Raw genomic sequence first — 14,194 nt, forward strand, 5'->3', positions numbered from 1 at the left:
ACCCATGTCCAGCAATTGGAGTTCCTTCGTCAAGCCTCCCGGAATGATGGCAAGCGCCGAGTTCATTTGTTGCACTTGGGTTTTCACAGCAGCTGTGAGATGGGCGCACATGGAGTCACAGATCAACAGGGACGGTGACACGTGGAAAAAAACATCCGGTCTCTTTACGTACAAACCACTCAGCCACTCTCTCATTTTCTCCTCGTCCATCCAGCCCTTCTGATTGGCCTTAACGATGACTTCGGCGAGAAAAATTTCTTTCAGCAGCGTCTTCCTCTTAAAAATCACCATAGGTGGCAGTTTCTGTCCATTACCATGGCAACCAAGCACAACAGTAAAAGCCGACTTCTCGTGCCCCGTTGTGCGTATCGCTACCGAGGTTACCGTGCTGGTGCCCTTCTTCTCTACAGTGTGGGTCACCGGGATGTCGAAAGTGAGCTCTTCCATGTTGGTGATGTGGTTGGCCTGGATGTTTTTGTCGACAATCTTTTTACTGCAGTAGGAGCGGAAGATGGCCAGCTTTTCCTTGTAATCCGCCGGAAGGTGCTCCGCCACAGTAGTCCTTGCCCAGATGGATAGATGGCACCATTTCATAAAACGAAAGCACCAATACGGACCTCCTTGAAAATGTTCGATTTTCATTCTGCAAGCGTTATTCCCCTCAGTCGAATGGTGAGTGTAGAGACGCTTCTCCCGGCTGTTCTTTGATCATTAATCCATTGCTCGTGTTGGTCTTCCAACTCGGGCCACCTCGCCTTGTTTCCGCGGAAACCCTGCTTCGTCTTCTTGACTTGGCGAAGCTCGTTTTCCTGCTTCCTCCACTTGCGAACCATGGATTCGTTTATCTTGAATTCTCTCGCGACTGCTCAATTCCCATGTTCCTCCGCGTAACTGACAGCTTGCAGTTTAAACTGTGCTTCGTAAGCGTGTCTCTTCAGAGGTGCCATTTTCGGGGGTCCTTCGCCAAACCAATGTTGTTTTGCACAATGCACACCCCGGCACTATATACCTACTGGGGGCGTGCCTTTAGCGTGCTCCTTCACGCGCACCCTTCCCCCTTTACGTCCACATGCTGTCCTCAGCCACCTCCACTTTTCCTCTGTCTAAGCAGCGTGTCGGCAGGAAATGCTCCCAGTCAGTCAAGCGGAGCGCTTATCACACAACAACAACATTTATAGATGTTGGAACTCGGTGCACACATAAGGTGCCCCGTCCATTTTGGAGAAAATGTAAGACTTTTAAGTGCGCCTTATGGTCATGAAAATACGGTATGAATGTGTGTTTGTGTGTGTGTGTGTGTTTGTGTGCATGCGTGCGTGCGTATGTGTGTGTGTGTGCATTTAAGCCTGCCTGATCCTGGAAATCCTTGCCAGAGTATTGCAGCTTCTCCAGTGGTACAACGGCTCCCCAGTCTCCACGTAAGCTACACAATTCCTCGTCTCCTTTCTGACCTCCGTGTCTCTCCTTGTCCTCAGTGTTCCCTCCGCGTTCCTCGTCAAGTGAATTTCTACTGCCACGCCGCCAAGCCAGCCGCCTGTCCTTGTCACCGCCTGTCACGCATTCCCTGCCAGTGCACCTCAAGGACCATCTACATTTCCCTTTTTCAATAAACTGTTCATCACAACCTCTCAGCTGCCGCCTGCTCTTGGGTCCATTCTCCATCCATACTTGACATAAGTAATATTAAGATATTGAGAAAAATATATTTGAAAATGCATGAATGCACAAAATAGCATTGGAAAATATGAATAATAATAATAATAATCATCATCATCATAATAAAACAATGAAACAAATACATAAATACATTTATAAATAAAACAAAATTGTCACCATATTTGGGGATGCATACACTTTTTTTGGGGACAAGCAACCATTTGTGGTAACAAAAACTTGCATGATCCCTTCCAGTAAATAAGGAGAGAGTCCCTCAACCATAGTGAAAAAAATATATTTAACATCACTATACCAATATCCATCCATCCATCCATTTTCTGAGCCGCTTATCCTCACTAGGGTCGCGGGCGTGGTGGAGCCTATCCCAGCTGTCATCGGGCAGGAGGCGGGGTACACCCTGAACTGGTTGCCAGCCAATCGCAGGGCACATAGAAACAAACAACCATCCGCACTCACATTCACACCTACGGGCAATTTAGAGTCTCCAATTAATGCATGTTTTTTTGGGGGGATGTGGGAGGAAACCGGAGTGCCCGGAGAAAACCCACGCAGGCACGGGGAGAACATGCAAACTCCACAGAGGCGGGGCCGGGGATTGAACCCGGGTCCTCAGAACTGTGAGGCTGACGCTCTAACCAGTCTTCCACCGTGCCGCCCTATACCAATATATAACATTATAATAACAGTAAAGAAGTCACACATTTAAATGCTCAACTTTTTCAGGCAAATACCTATATTTGGTAGTGCAAAGTTGCAGGATTACTTCAGCCAATTAGCATAGGAAAATTTTCATATTAAAAAAAGAAATCCCATAATCCAATGAAAAGCATGTCTGAAAATGTACTTCTTTTGAAGTGGAGACACAGTATGAAGTAAAATCATTGCTGAAGTTTTTGTTTAGGAAGAACAAAAAATAAAAAACAAAAATAAACATGCTTTTCGAGTTCTACAAAATTTCATGGATGTGTACAGTATGTTTGTGTACGTGTACATTTCTTAAAACATAGTCATATACTGCCTGCAGTTCCATTATTGTAGCCGGAGGGCACTTTGCGTTCTCACTCTCTCTCCCCTCCCTTCTCTATTTTCAGCACCTGTCTCCAATCAGCCTTATCACCACCGGTATATAAACCTGCCTGTTCAAGGAAATCCTCGCCAAAGTATTTCAGTTACTTTCAGTGGTACCACGGCCCATTTACCTCCCATAAGTCACCCTATTCCTCGTTCCCTTTTTGACTCGTGTGTCTCCTTGTTCCAGTGTGTTTCCCCCCCGTGTTCCTGATCCACGTAATTCCTGCCGCCAAGCCAGCCGCCTGTCCTCACCACTGCCTGCCACCTGTCCACACCGCCGCCTGCCAACCCACCTAGGACCACCGCCATTACCTTTCATCAATAAACTATTCATCCTTTTACATCTGCCTCCGACTGCTCTTGAATCCAGCCACTCTATTCGTGTCAAACATTACCTGTACGGATAATAAAGGCTTTGTTGGGGTGACCGTTTTTTTTCTTGTTCCATTGTTTTCTATGGAAAAGGTTGACCCGCAAATTGTGTCTAGACTTCGAGGTTCCATTGTGACCAGTGCACTGTGAAAAAAGCCTTTTTTTTTTCAGTATGATCTTTTCTGAGGTATCCCGTTTGAACAGAACATGTGTTTATTTTAATGGCACCAATAAAGACCTCGCATTATCCAGCCTATACATGTTAGTAAGTACCTTGCCCCTCCTTCTACTGCCTTTCACAGTATATGCCGTTAAAAATGCATTACAATTAGTACATCCTGGCACTCCCCGTGAGCTTGACTTTGCGAGTTCATTATCATGCATTAAAAGCCTATGACAGGACACATTTCTATGGGCTCATGGCCTTTTATTGAAAGTATCCACCATATATAAATTGTCAGAGTAAATCCAATTGTAATGATTACAGTATTTCTAGTTGTTTCTGGCCCCTCCTTGAGCCGTCAACTTACCGTGGTGGAGGGGTTTTTGTGTCCCAATGATCCTAGAAGCTAAGTTGTCTGGGGCTTCACGCTCCTGGTAGGGTCACCCATGGCAAACAGGTCCTAGGTGAGGGACCAGACAAAGCAGGGCTCCAAAAACCCCTATGTATACCCAGAACTGGTTACCAGCCAATCGCAGGGCACACATAAACAAACAACCATTCGCACTCATATTCACACCTACAGGCAATTTAGAGTCTTCAATTAACCCACCATGCACGTTTTTGGGATGTGGGAGGACACCGGAGTACCCGGAGAAAACCCACGCAGGCACAGGGAGAACATACAAACTCCACACAGGCGGGGCTGGGGATTGAACCCCGGTCCTCAGAACTGTGAGGCAGACGCTAAAACCAGTCTTCTACCGTGCCGCATATTGAAAGTCATGTTTTTTTTTTTGTTTTTTTTTATATAATTATGAGTGAAAATAGTGACTATAATACAATTGATAAGGCTTCTTTTGTTAAAATCGATCATTAAAATGTGTTGTTGCAGAACGAAGCTAGCCACGAGGTAGCGCCTAATACACGGGGTTTTCAATGCTGTATTGATTCCACCGCTCGTGGCTCAAGAACTATGAAAGGGAGTTTAGATGGAAGATGTGGCACAGGCATTTGCCTTTAAAGGCTTTTTATACAGTGGTGGCATTGAACTTAATTTAAATTGCCAAAAGTATTTGCTCACCTGCCTTGACTCAGGTATGAATTTAAATGACATCCCATTCTTAATCCATCGGCTTTAATATGATATTGGTCCCCCCCCCCCCCCACTCTGCAGTTCCAACATTTTAAACTCTTCAGGGAATGTTTTACACAAGTTTAGGAGTGTGTTTCGGGGAATCTTTGATTATTTTTCCACAAGCGCAGGTGTGAGGTTACACACTGATGTTGGACAATAAGGCCTGGCTCTCAGTCTCCGCTCTAATTCATCCAAAAGTGTTCTATAGTGTTGAGGTCAGGGTTGTGCAGGCCAGTCAAATTCATCCACATCGAACTCTCTCATCCATGAATTTATGACTCTTGATTTGTGCACTGATGGACAGTCATGTTGGAAGAGGAAGGGGCCATCTCCAAACTATTAACACAAAGTTGGAAATATCTAAAATATCAGCCCCTGAGCTCCAATGAAAGGAACGCTGAATGTTTCAGCATACCAAGAGATTTTGCACAGTCAAACAGTTTGGAGATTAGCTCTTCCTGTTCCAACATGCCTGTGCACCAGTGCACAAAGCAAGATCTATAAAGATACGGATGAGAGAATTTTGTATGGATGAACTTGACTGGCCTGTAAAGTCCTGACCTCAGCCTGATACAACACCTTTGCTTTGATTTCAAGTGGATAGTGAGCCAGGCCTATTCGTCCAACATGTCTGTGACCTCATAAATATATTCCTAGAAGAATGGACAAAAATTCTAATAAACTCACTCCTAAACCATGTTCAAAGCCTTCCCACAAAAGTTGAAGCTTTTACTGCTGCAAAGGGTAGACCAACACCAATCAAACCATATGGATTTTAGAATGGCATTTTTAAAATTTTAAATACAATCATAAATATTATGTGATTAATTACACATATCATAAGTATATACAACGGCTGAAATAAGTATTTAACACCATTTTTCTCACTAAATATATTTCCAAAGGTGCTGACATGAAAATTTCACCAGATGTTGGGAACAGCCCAAGCAATCCAAATATTCAAAGAAAGTAGAAATAAGATCAAATAAGATCAGAAATTAAGTTGTGTGTAATAATGTGACATGACACAGGGAAAATGTATTGACCACGCAAACTGGTATTTATTTAATACATTGTACAAAAGCCTTTGTTTGCAACGACAGCTTCAAAAATGCCTCCTGTATGTAGAAACTATATTAATAATATTTATTTATTTATTTATAAAACCCTCAAGCTCTCAGGCCTCTGGTAGAGGACCCGAGGTTGAAGGCATAGGGTAAATATATTTAATTTTATTATTATTATTATATTATTATTATTATTATTATTATTATTAGTAGTAGTAGTAGTAGTAGTAGTAGTAGTATTAGTATTATTACATTTAATTGTATTATTTAATCATTTGTATTAATTATTTTGTAATAATCAATTTATTAATTAATTTGCAATTAATTAATTTATTTATTTGTAATTAATCAATGTATTAATTACAGTGCGTCCTTTTTCATACAAAGTCTTTTTTCAATTCAGTGACAGTGGCAAAGACTCCCTTGCAGTACAAGGCAGAAAGCGCCGTATCAACGATGCGTGCGAAAAAGATCAACGGGAGAACCCACCCATCTTAAATTTTAATTGTTTGGTACTTATATAACCTGTCGGCAGCCTGCAAGAGTGCAGGGGTGTTTTCAAATGAGGCGCAAGGCGGATTCCTGAGGATCTCTAGGTAGAGGGTGAACCCAAAAAATTAAAAATGCGGCTTTGGGAGTTTGACAGATGCTGGAAGATGCCAGCTGTTTATGAACAATACTAGAATTAATTTGCAGAAAAGCTCACACATACACATTATCTCAGTTTTTTTGTTTTATTTCCCCAATCGAAAAAAACAAATTGTGGAAAAAGTTTTGAAATGATTTCTCCGGGTCTAATTTCTTTGTATAACAAAAACCCAGCATTTGAACAGGGGTGTGTAGACTTTTTATGTCCATTGTACATTTCATCTACTCAAAGATTTTCACTATTCATGGCGGAAATTGGTTTCTAACCCCCATAAATAGTAAGGGTTTACTGTATAATGCTTTGCTGATTTTTTTAGTGAGCATTCTACTTTCTGCTTAATGGATAGATGGGTAACTACCGCATTTCATCCTGGAATATAACGAAAAGACTGTAAACTTTTGAGTTTACAGATCATGGCGTAAGTTGACAGGACCATACTATTTGCATGCTAAAGTGGGGGGTAAAGTTCCATTTAGACTATTTGCATTTTTATCACAATTAATACTAACATTCGATGCATTCTTCCTCAAAATGATACCTCAATACCTCTGATCAAAACAATACCTCACGGCTTAGTAAGCGATCATCACGTTGCCTCTCAGATCTGCTGCATTAGTGGCGTTACTCAGCCTGGGCGTGGAGGTGAAGCATTTAACACATCCACTCTGAGCTACCTCAAAGTCCCATTACATCATCTAAGCTGTTTCACTCCCTCTCATCCACCGTCTTTGAATTTAAGCGCTGTCTCCCAAGCGCAACAGCCGACGGAGGTCACCCTGCCCTCTCTTGTCTCCCGCGCGCCACAGACGTTGACAAATGTGGCAGGCCAGTAGCTTGGCTCATTATCGCCCACGCCGGGCGCCTGTGGAAAGCAGCCTCAATGAGCCAGCTGTCGGGGCTTTCCTCCCCCCATCCCCCTGAAGTGGGAATGCTGGGGTTCCTTGCCGCATGAGCTTGCCCACATGGAAAGATCACGGCTGCTTAGCAGAGGATCTTTCTAGTGATACACAGCCCCGTTTTAGGCCACTGTGGACAAAACTGGATGGTTATGAGAATGCGGGGGCGGGCAGGGAAAATGTGACCGTGCATGATTGGCATTGATGCCCGTCAACATTTTTAGGCCAAAACCTCTGCCACAGTCTGATGAGAAACCTATTTGGCGATAGTCAAATAGGATACGCAACTAAACCTTACAGTTCGCAACGTGGCCATAGTGTAAATGTAGCCTTATGTTTTGGTTGTTCCAATGGGCCTTGACTTGACTAACAATTCTTCTATGCCACTTTATACACTGTAAAATTTCATGGACTAGGTAGATGCTTTTTGTTGTTGTTGTTGCTTTTTTAGCCTCATGGCTAGTAATGCAGTCACTCAGTCAGTCAGTTAGGGCACGCCACAAACTGTAGACTGTGAAGATTCGTGAGTAATGAACACCCCTACAAAGACTCACCTTCTCCTGGTACTGCCGCCGCGACGAGTCGAGCGACTGGATGAGAGCAGTGGCGTGGCCCACAAACATGGCGTAGCACGTGGCGCCCACGATCATACTGAGGATGGTCAGCCATACGTCGGTCATGCCCACCGGGGGGTACATGCCGTAGCCGATGCACAGCATGTGGCTCATTGCTTTAAACAGCGCGTAGGAGTACTGCTGTCCCCACGTGTCGTTCTGCGGGGGGGAGAAAAAAACAGAAGATGAATTCCGACATCTTGCTAATCCAGTTGCCGGCACATTCAAATGTTAGCAGGGCGCCTCGACAGCTCGCCTGCGCGCCTCCTTAAAAGACGCAAAGCAATGGCAGATGTCCACTTGAAGTAGCTGGTAGGGCACACCATCTCAGTGTGCAAACACATCGAGCAGACATTCCGGGCCCAAAAACTGAGGCCCGAGCACTGGTGGATGTCGCGTGACATACACGGGAGAGGCTGGCGTGCCTGGTGGAAAAGTAGGTCAACCATTTAGAAAACGATGCGATTTCTCGCCCGATTTTCTCATTTGTAGATAAAGGGCCCCCACCCTTCTTTTATTGTTTTCCCCTCCTTAGATCCTTGTGGTAGTTCATGGCCAATCAATAGAAGTCTCTCCTGGGGGTTGACATGTCTAAATTGCTTTCAAACTAATTTCCACAGTGGGAAAAAAAATTATATAGCAGATAGCAATTTTAGTAGCACCACTCTTGGAAAGGTAGGAAGCGATGACCTGGCCTAATAATGGGGGCAGCTACTGTAAAAGAGGCTAAAAAATTGTATTGTAAAGGGGACATACTATGGCAGTGTCACTTTTTAATTGCTTGTATCCACATAGTTGGGTCTCTGGAGTGCCTGCCCAGCTGTCAAGTGTGAACTTTTCATGCAAAGATCGGCCTAGCGACGGTTGGACTATCTGGAACCATTATCATATCAAAGCAAAAGCTATGCAGAGCTGCCGTGCTGTTTGATGCACAGATTAGTGTCAGCTTTTGATAAGCGACACAAAAACACACAATAACATTTTACCTGGTAGCACCAAGTCGATAGTCAAAGGCAAATGCTAAGCAGAGTTGCTGTGTTCTTGGATGCACAGATTAGTATCAGCTTCTGATGAGCGGCAAATGAACACACTATATAAAGTTATATCGTAGCAGAAACAAGCAAAGCTATATTAACCGTATCGTTAAATTATTAACTCAAAGTCCAAAGTGGAATGCTCCAAAAGTGGTACAGTTTACTGTTCAAATACAAAAAAAAAGTCAAACAAAACAATAAAGATAAGAGACGTCAGCAAAGCCTGTGAGACAACACCTCAGTGGAAATCGAAAGGTTTAACGCCATGTGTGTTTTGATTTTTAGGGCTTTTTGCTGTTTTGTTTGTCAACGCCACCACAAAAAGATCCCAGTGATGGCAAAGAGGACAAATCTGAGGATAACCTATCCACCATTCACTTTCTATAGCTTGTGTCCTCTTTTAGGTTGTGAGTAAGCTGGAGCCAATCCCAGCTGACTTTGAGCAAGAGGCGGTGTACACCCTGCACTGGACAAAAAAATATTCACACGTTTACATTTATGAACAATGTAGTATCTTCAGTGAATCTGTGCTGCATGTTTTTGTAATGCGGGAGGAAGGCAAAGTACCGGAGATAAACCCACATAAGCACGTGGAGAATTCAATCGAGGTTTGACCCTGTCAAGCAATGGTGCGAGTCAGAGTCAACATCCATCCATCCATTTTCTTCCGCTTATCCGAGGTCGGATCGCAGGGGCATTAGCTTTAGCAGGGAAACCCAGACTTCCCTCTCCCCAGCCACTTCATCCAGCTCTTCCGGGGGGAACCCGAGGCGTTCCCAGGCCAGCCGGGACACATAGTCTCTCCAGCGTGTCCTGGGTCGTCTCCCGGGGTCTCCTCCCGGTGGGACATGCCTCACCAGGGAGGCGTCCAGGAGGCATCCTAATCAAATCCCCGAGCCACCTCATCTGGCTCCTCTCAATGTGGAGGAGCAGCGGCTCGACTCTGAGCTCCAACCAGATCACCCTATCTCTAAGGGAGAGCCTGGACACCCTGTGGAGGAAACTCATTTTGCCCGGTTGTACCTGGGATCTTGTTCTTTCGGTCAACACCCACAGCTCGTGACCGTAGGTGAGGGTAGGAACATAGATCGACCGGTAAATTGAGAGTTTCACCTTATGGCTTAACTCCTTCTTCACCACAACGGACTAATACAAAGTCCGCATCACTGCAGACGTTGCTCCAATCCAGTATTTACAGTAGTTGACTCAACTTTCTACTTTCAAATGCACATTCAGAATATTACCAAAAGCATTTTTGCATCTCCACAATATAGGTAACATATGGCCCATCCTCTGCGATTGGCTGGCAACCAGTTCAGGGTGTACCCCGCCTCCTGCCCGATGATAGCTGGGATAGGCTCCAGCACGCCCACGACCCTAGTGAGGAGAAGCGGCTCAGAAAATGGATGGATGGATGGATGGCCCATCCTATCCGCTAGTGATGTAGAGATCATGTATGTCCCGTCTGTTCCGAAACCTATATTCACAACACGCTGGTATTTTGGGTGATTCGGAAAGGCAGAAAGAGGTCCGCAGGCTCTAGTGCATTTTCTATTAGGGCTCCAGTTCTCTAGAATGTCCTACTCACAGATATTAGAGCTGCTACCTCAGTAGAAATGTTTAAATCTCAACTTAAGACTTATTTTTATATCTGGGTATTTAGTTGATATTCACACAGGCCTGCTTTGCTGCCGCTTCTCCTCTCTCCTAACCTTCTCTTATCCCGCTCGGAGAGACAGCTAGGTGACTGTGGCCGAATCTGAGGTTGTTGCTGCATGGATTCTGCACCGACCAACTGGGACAAGATCGGAGGTTGACCATTTCCCCGAAGGCGTTGCTGTGGAGGATTCTGCTTCGACCGACCGGGCCAGGTCCTGAGGCAGAACCACTTTCCTCAGGCATGTATGTGCGGTGCTTCATATCTTTAAAATGGACTCTTATGCTGTCTTAATTAACATGGTACAGCATTGTACAGCAATATATGTTGCCCACACGACATCCATTGCAGCCTGGTCATCCTGAAAGGGGTATCCCTCCATCTGCGCTCCCTTCTCAAGGCTTCTTCCTTTCTCCCCAAATGGGGTTTTGAGTTTTTCCTTGCCCATTTGGGGCGTTTAGTACAGGGGATGTCGTCAGTCTTTGTTATCTGTGGGCCTGTGAAACCCTTTGAGACTCTGTGATTAAGGGCTACAATACAAACTACAATACAAACAAAGGACTACAAATAACCTTGACGTGACTTTGAAATTATTCGGCTTGAATTTATTAAGAAAGCTAAAATTACTCAATGAAGTAATTATGTATTGTTCATATGCATATATTATAGTTATTTTGTAAAAAACTGCTGCATCACCTCTTTTTGTTAAAGATCATAAGGCAAGTAATTGAAGATTTTGGGTTGGTCAGCGCCCCTGTATCCCATTAGAATAGATACGCCTCTGCACTGAATGGCAGCATTCATACATTCAGAAACAAAACGAGCAATCTGTCGTAAACTGACCATTTTTAATATAATATGTTCTAAAAAATCGGACTTTGACATGAAGCAGAATGTGCAGAAAGAATTATTTTTTTCTAAAAATGAGTTACATTTATTCACTATTGTTAAAAAGAGAAATTTTAATGTTTCCATTTTAGTTATAAATATTTTATTTTGTGTCTTTCTAGAAAATATCTAGAAAAGTTCTCCAGTATATAAAACCAGTGCATTAGTAGTAGTTGTAGTCCCTCTCAACGACATCCCCTCCCCCCACCCATGGGATATGGGTGTCACCACACCCCCCTAACCTATTTTTTCAATCATCACAGTTCTCATGCTGCTCGACTCCACACGTTTTTTTAACAAGCATTGCGGGCCATGTCAAATGTTATTTTTAGTACAGGAGATGCAAATGGATGGACAAATGGACGGAAGGCCGCAAATGGCCTCTGGGTGGTAGTTTGGGCACCCCTGCCTTAGACTAATGACTTCTCCAAGAGCTAATCAGAGTCAGGAGTCAGCCAACCTGGAGTCCAATCAATGTGATGAGATTGGAGGTGTTGGCTAAAGCTGCCCCTCCGTACAAAAACTCACGCCAGCCTTGATTTTCTGTTCTGAAGAAGCATTGCCCAATGTGAACCATATCTCACACAAAAGAGCTCTCAAATTACCTACAATTAAAAAATGTTAACTTGCATGAAACTGAATAGGGTCACAAAAGTATCTCTAAATGTGTCTGATGGTAAAACAGATTGTCTACCAATAGTGAAAGTTTAGCAATGTTGCTACTCTCCCAAGGAGTGGTCCCCCTGTTAAAATAACTGCAAGAGGATGGCACATAATGCTCAATGAGGTGAAGAAAAATCCAGTTTAAGACTTGCAGAAATCTCTGGCCCATCCTAACATCTCTGTTGACAAATCTATGATAAGTAAGATGTTGTTGGGGGATGCCACAGAGGAAACCACTGCTGTCCTAAAATACTATAGTTTTGAAGTTTTGAAAAGAGCACCTGGATGTTTCACATCGCTACTGGCAAACTATTGTGGGGCTAGATGCCACCAAAGTTGTTTGGTTGGAACAGACAACACTATGTATGCATGAAGAGGGGGGGGGGGAAGGTACAGCACACCACCACCAAAACCTCATCCAAAATGTGAAGTATGGTGAGGGGGCATTATGGTTTGAGACTGCTTTGTTGCATTAGGGCCTGGACACATTGTTATCATCAGTGGAAAAAATAATTCAAATGTTTATCTCACCATTTTGCAGGGGAACTTGAGACCTTCTGTCTTCTGATTTAAGCTTAACAGACAATGAGTGATGCAACAGGACAACGATCTAAAGGACAGGACTAATTTTGAGGCCATTCACTTGCTAACGCCTTAAAGGTAGACCTTCTGGAGTGAATCAGTCAGTCATATCAGACATATGAAGAATATAGTTGATCTGAAACTGTTTTGTAAATTGGAATGGTCCAAAATTCCTTCTGACCATTGTGCAGGTCTGAGCAGTGGGGGTATTTGTATAAGACAGTCCTTCTAAAACCGGCAGCTCTCAACAGTGCTGTTAAGAATTGATGACGTGCTGTTCTTCTGTATTTTGATCAAGTCAGATATTTTATGAAGACACCTGGAAATGTGAAGAAATGCCATCATTTGTCTACTTTACTGACTCTTTCAGGACTGAAGTACTAAATATCAGTGGATGAAAAAAACCCAGGTAATCGGGTACTGCTGTAGACTGGAATGGATAAAGCGGAAGATTTATTTGTTATTCCGTCACTCTGAGAACCATTCTTCTAGGTAATGCAATTAATTAGACATCATTTAGTGTGTGAAACAAAACAAAGAGCGGCCGGATGAGAGGCTTCATGTTTCCATCTCGCAGGATTTAGAGTGCATCTTTTTTGTTACTCAGCTCAGAGACATCCGAATGAAAGAGGATGTCTAACATTTTGTCTTTCTCGTGTTGCTAAATGAGGTTAAAAATACTGGAAGTAATAGAAACAGCTATCGGTGTGATACAGTGCAGATTTGACGAACACAATATGGATATCATCAATCCATTTTCTATTGTGCTTTTTCTCATTAAAAGGTAAGATGCAGTCTGAGAGGTGTGAGATACCCTGGCCTGGTCCCCCGCTAATTGCAGGGCACATACTGTATCGACAAACAAACATTTACACTCCCTTTCCAACCAATTTAGAGTTGTCAATGACCCAAACATGCATGTTTATTGCAATGTGGGAGGAAGTCGGATGACCTGCACAAAAACAGTGGGAACATGCAAACTCCACACAGGAAGGCCTGGTACGCATTTCCTCAAATAGTGGTCCCCTCAAATACATGTTATGCCCCTATTAGTAGTAGGATGTGCCATCCACTTAAGACAAATAAACGCTTCACTCGAATAGACGTCTGTCTTTTCCCATCAGGTTTATAGATGTTATTTTTCACACTGGGACATTAAAGCGTTACAGTAAGCGTTCAGCCAAACTATGTTGCTAATCAAAACAGCAGCACCTACCGAAGCACATAAACAGTTGTTCAGATGGTTTAAAGTGTAGAGACATTTTATAAACAAGTTTCCTGCTCCGTATTAAAAGATGATCTTACATTTTGCCTAATGGCACTTTTAATGGTAATTAGCTGACATTGTCATTCTACAATGTCTTGTTCGTTCATGTTTATGGGCAGTTATACGCAACTTAGTAGCCCATACTATATATATATATATATATATATATATATATATATATGGCAGCACGGTAGACGACCGGTTACTCATAGTTCTGAGGACTCGGGTTCAATCCCCGGCCCCGCCTGTGTGGAGTTTGCATGTTCTCCCCGTGCCTGCATGGGTTTTCTCCGGGCACTCCGGTTTCCTCCCACATCCCAAAAACATGCATTAATTGGAGACTCTAAATTGCCCGTAGGCATGACTTTGAGTGCGAATGGTTGTTTGTTTCTATGTGCCGTGCGATTGGCTGGCAACCAGTTCAGGGTGTACCCCGCCTCCTGCCCGATGACAGCTGGG

At 43.5% G+C, this 14,194-nt stretch overlaps 1 protein-coding gene across 1 annotated transcript in view; it reads right to left on the reverse strand.

Moving 5' to 3' along the window:
- The window catches only part of hcn4 (hyperpolarization activated cyclic nucleotide-gated potassium channel 4), a 167,619-nt gene that overhangs the window by 72,482 nt on the left and 80,943 nt on the right, over nucleotides 1-14,194 (reverse strand). The window contains exon 4 of the mRNA XM_061765642.1: nucleotides 7,585-7,803. Coding sequence (XP_061621626.1) covers nucleotides 7,585-7,803 — 219 coding nt within the window. The remainder of the gene's footprint in view (nucleotides 1-7,584; nucleotides 7,804-14,194) is intronic.

This window comes from Phyllopteryx taeniolatus, chromosome 2 (assembly GCF_024500385.1).
Source record: "Phyllopteryx taeniolatus isolate TA_2022b chromosome 2, UOR_Ptae_1.2, whole genome shotgun sequence".
NCBI classification, from domain to species: domain Eukaryota; kingdom Metazoa; phylum Chordata; class Actinopteri; order Syngnathiformes; family Syngnathidae; genus Phyllopteryx; species Phyllopteryx taeniolatus.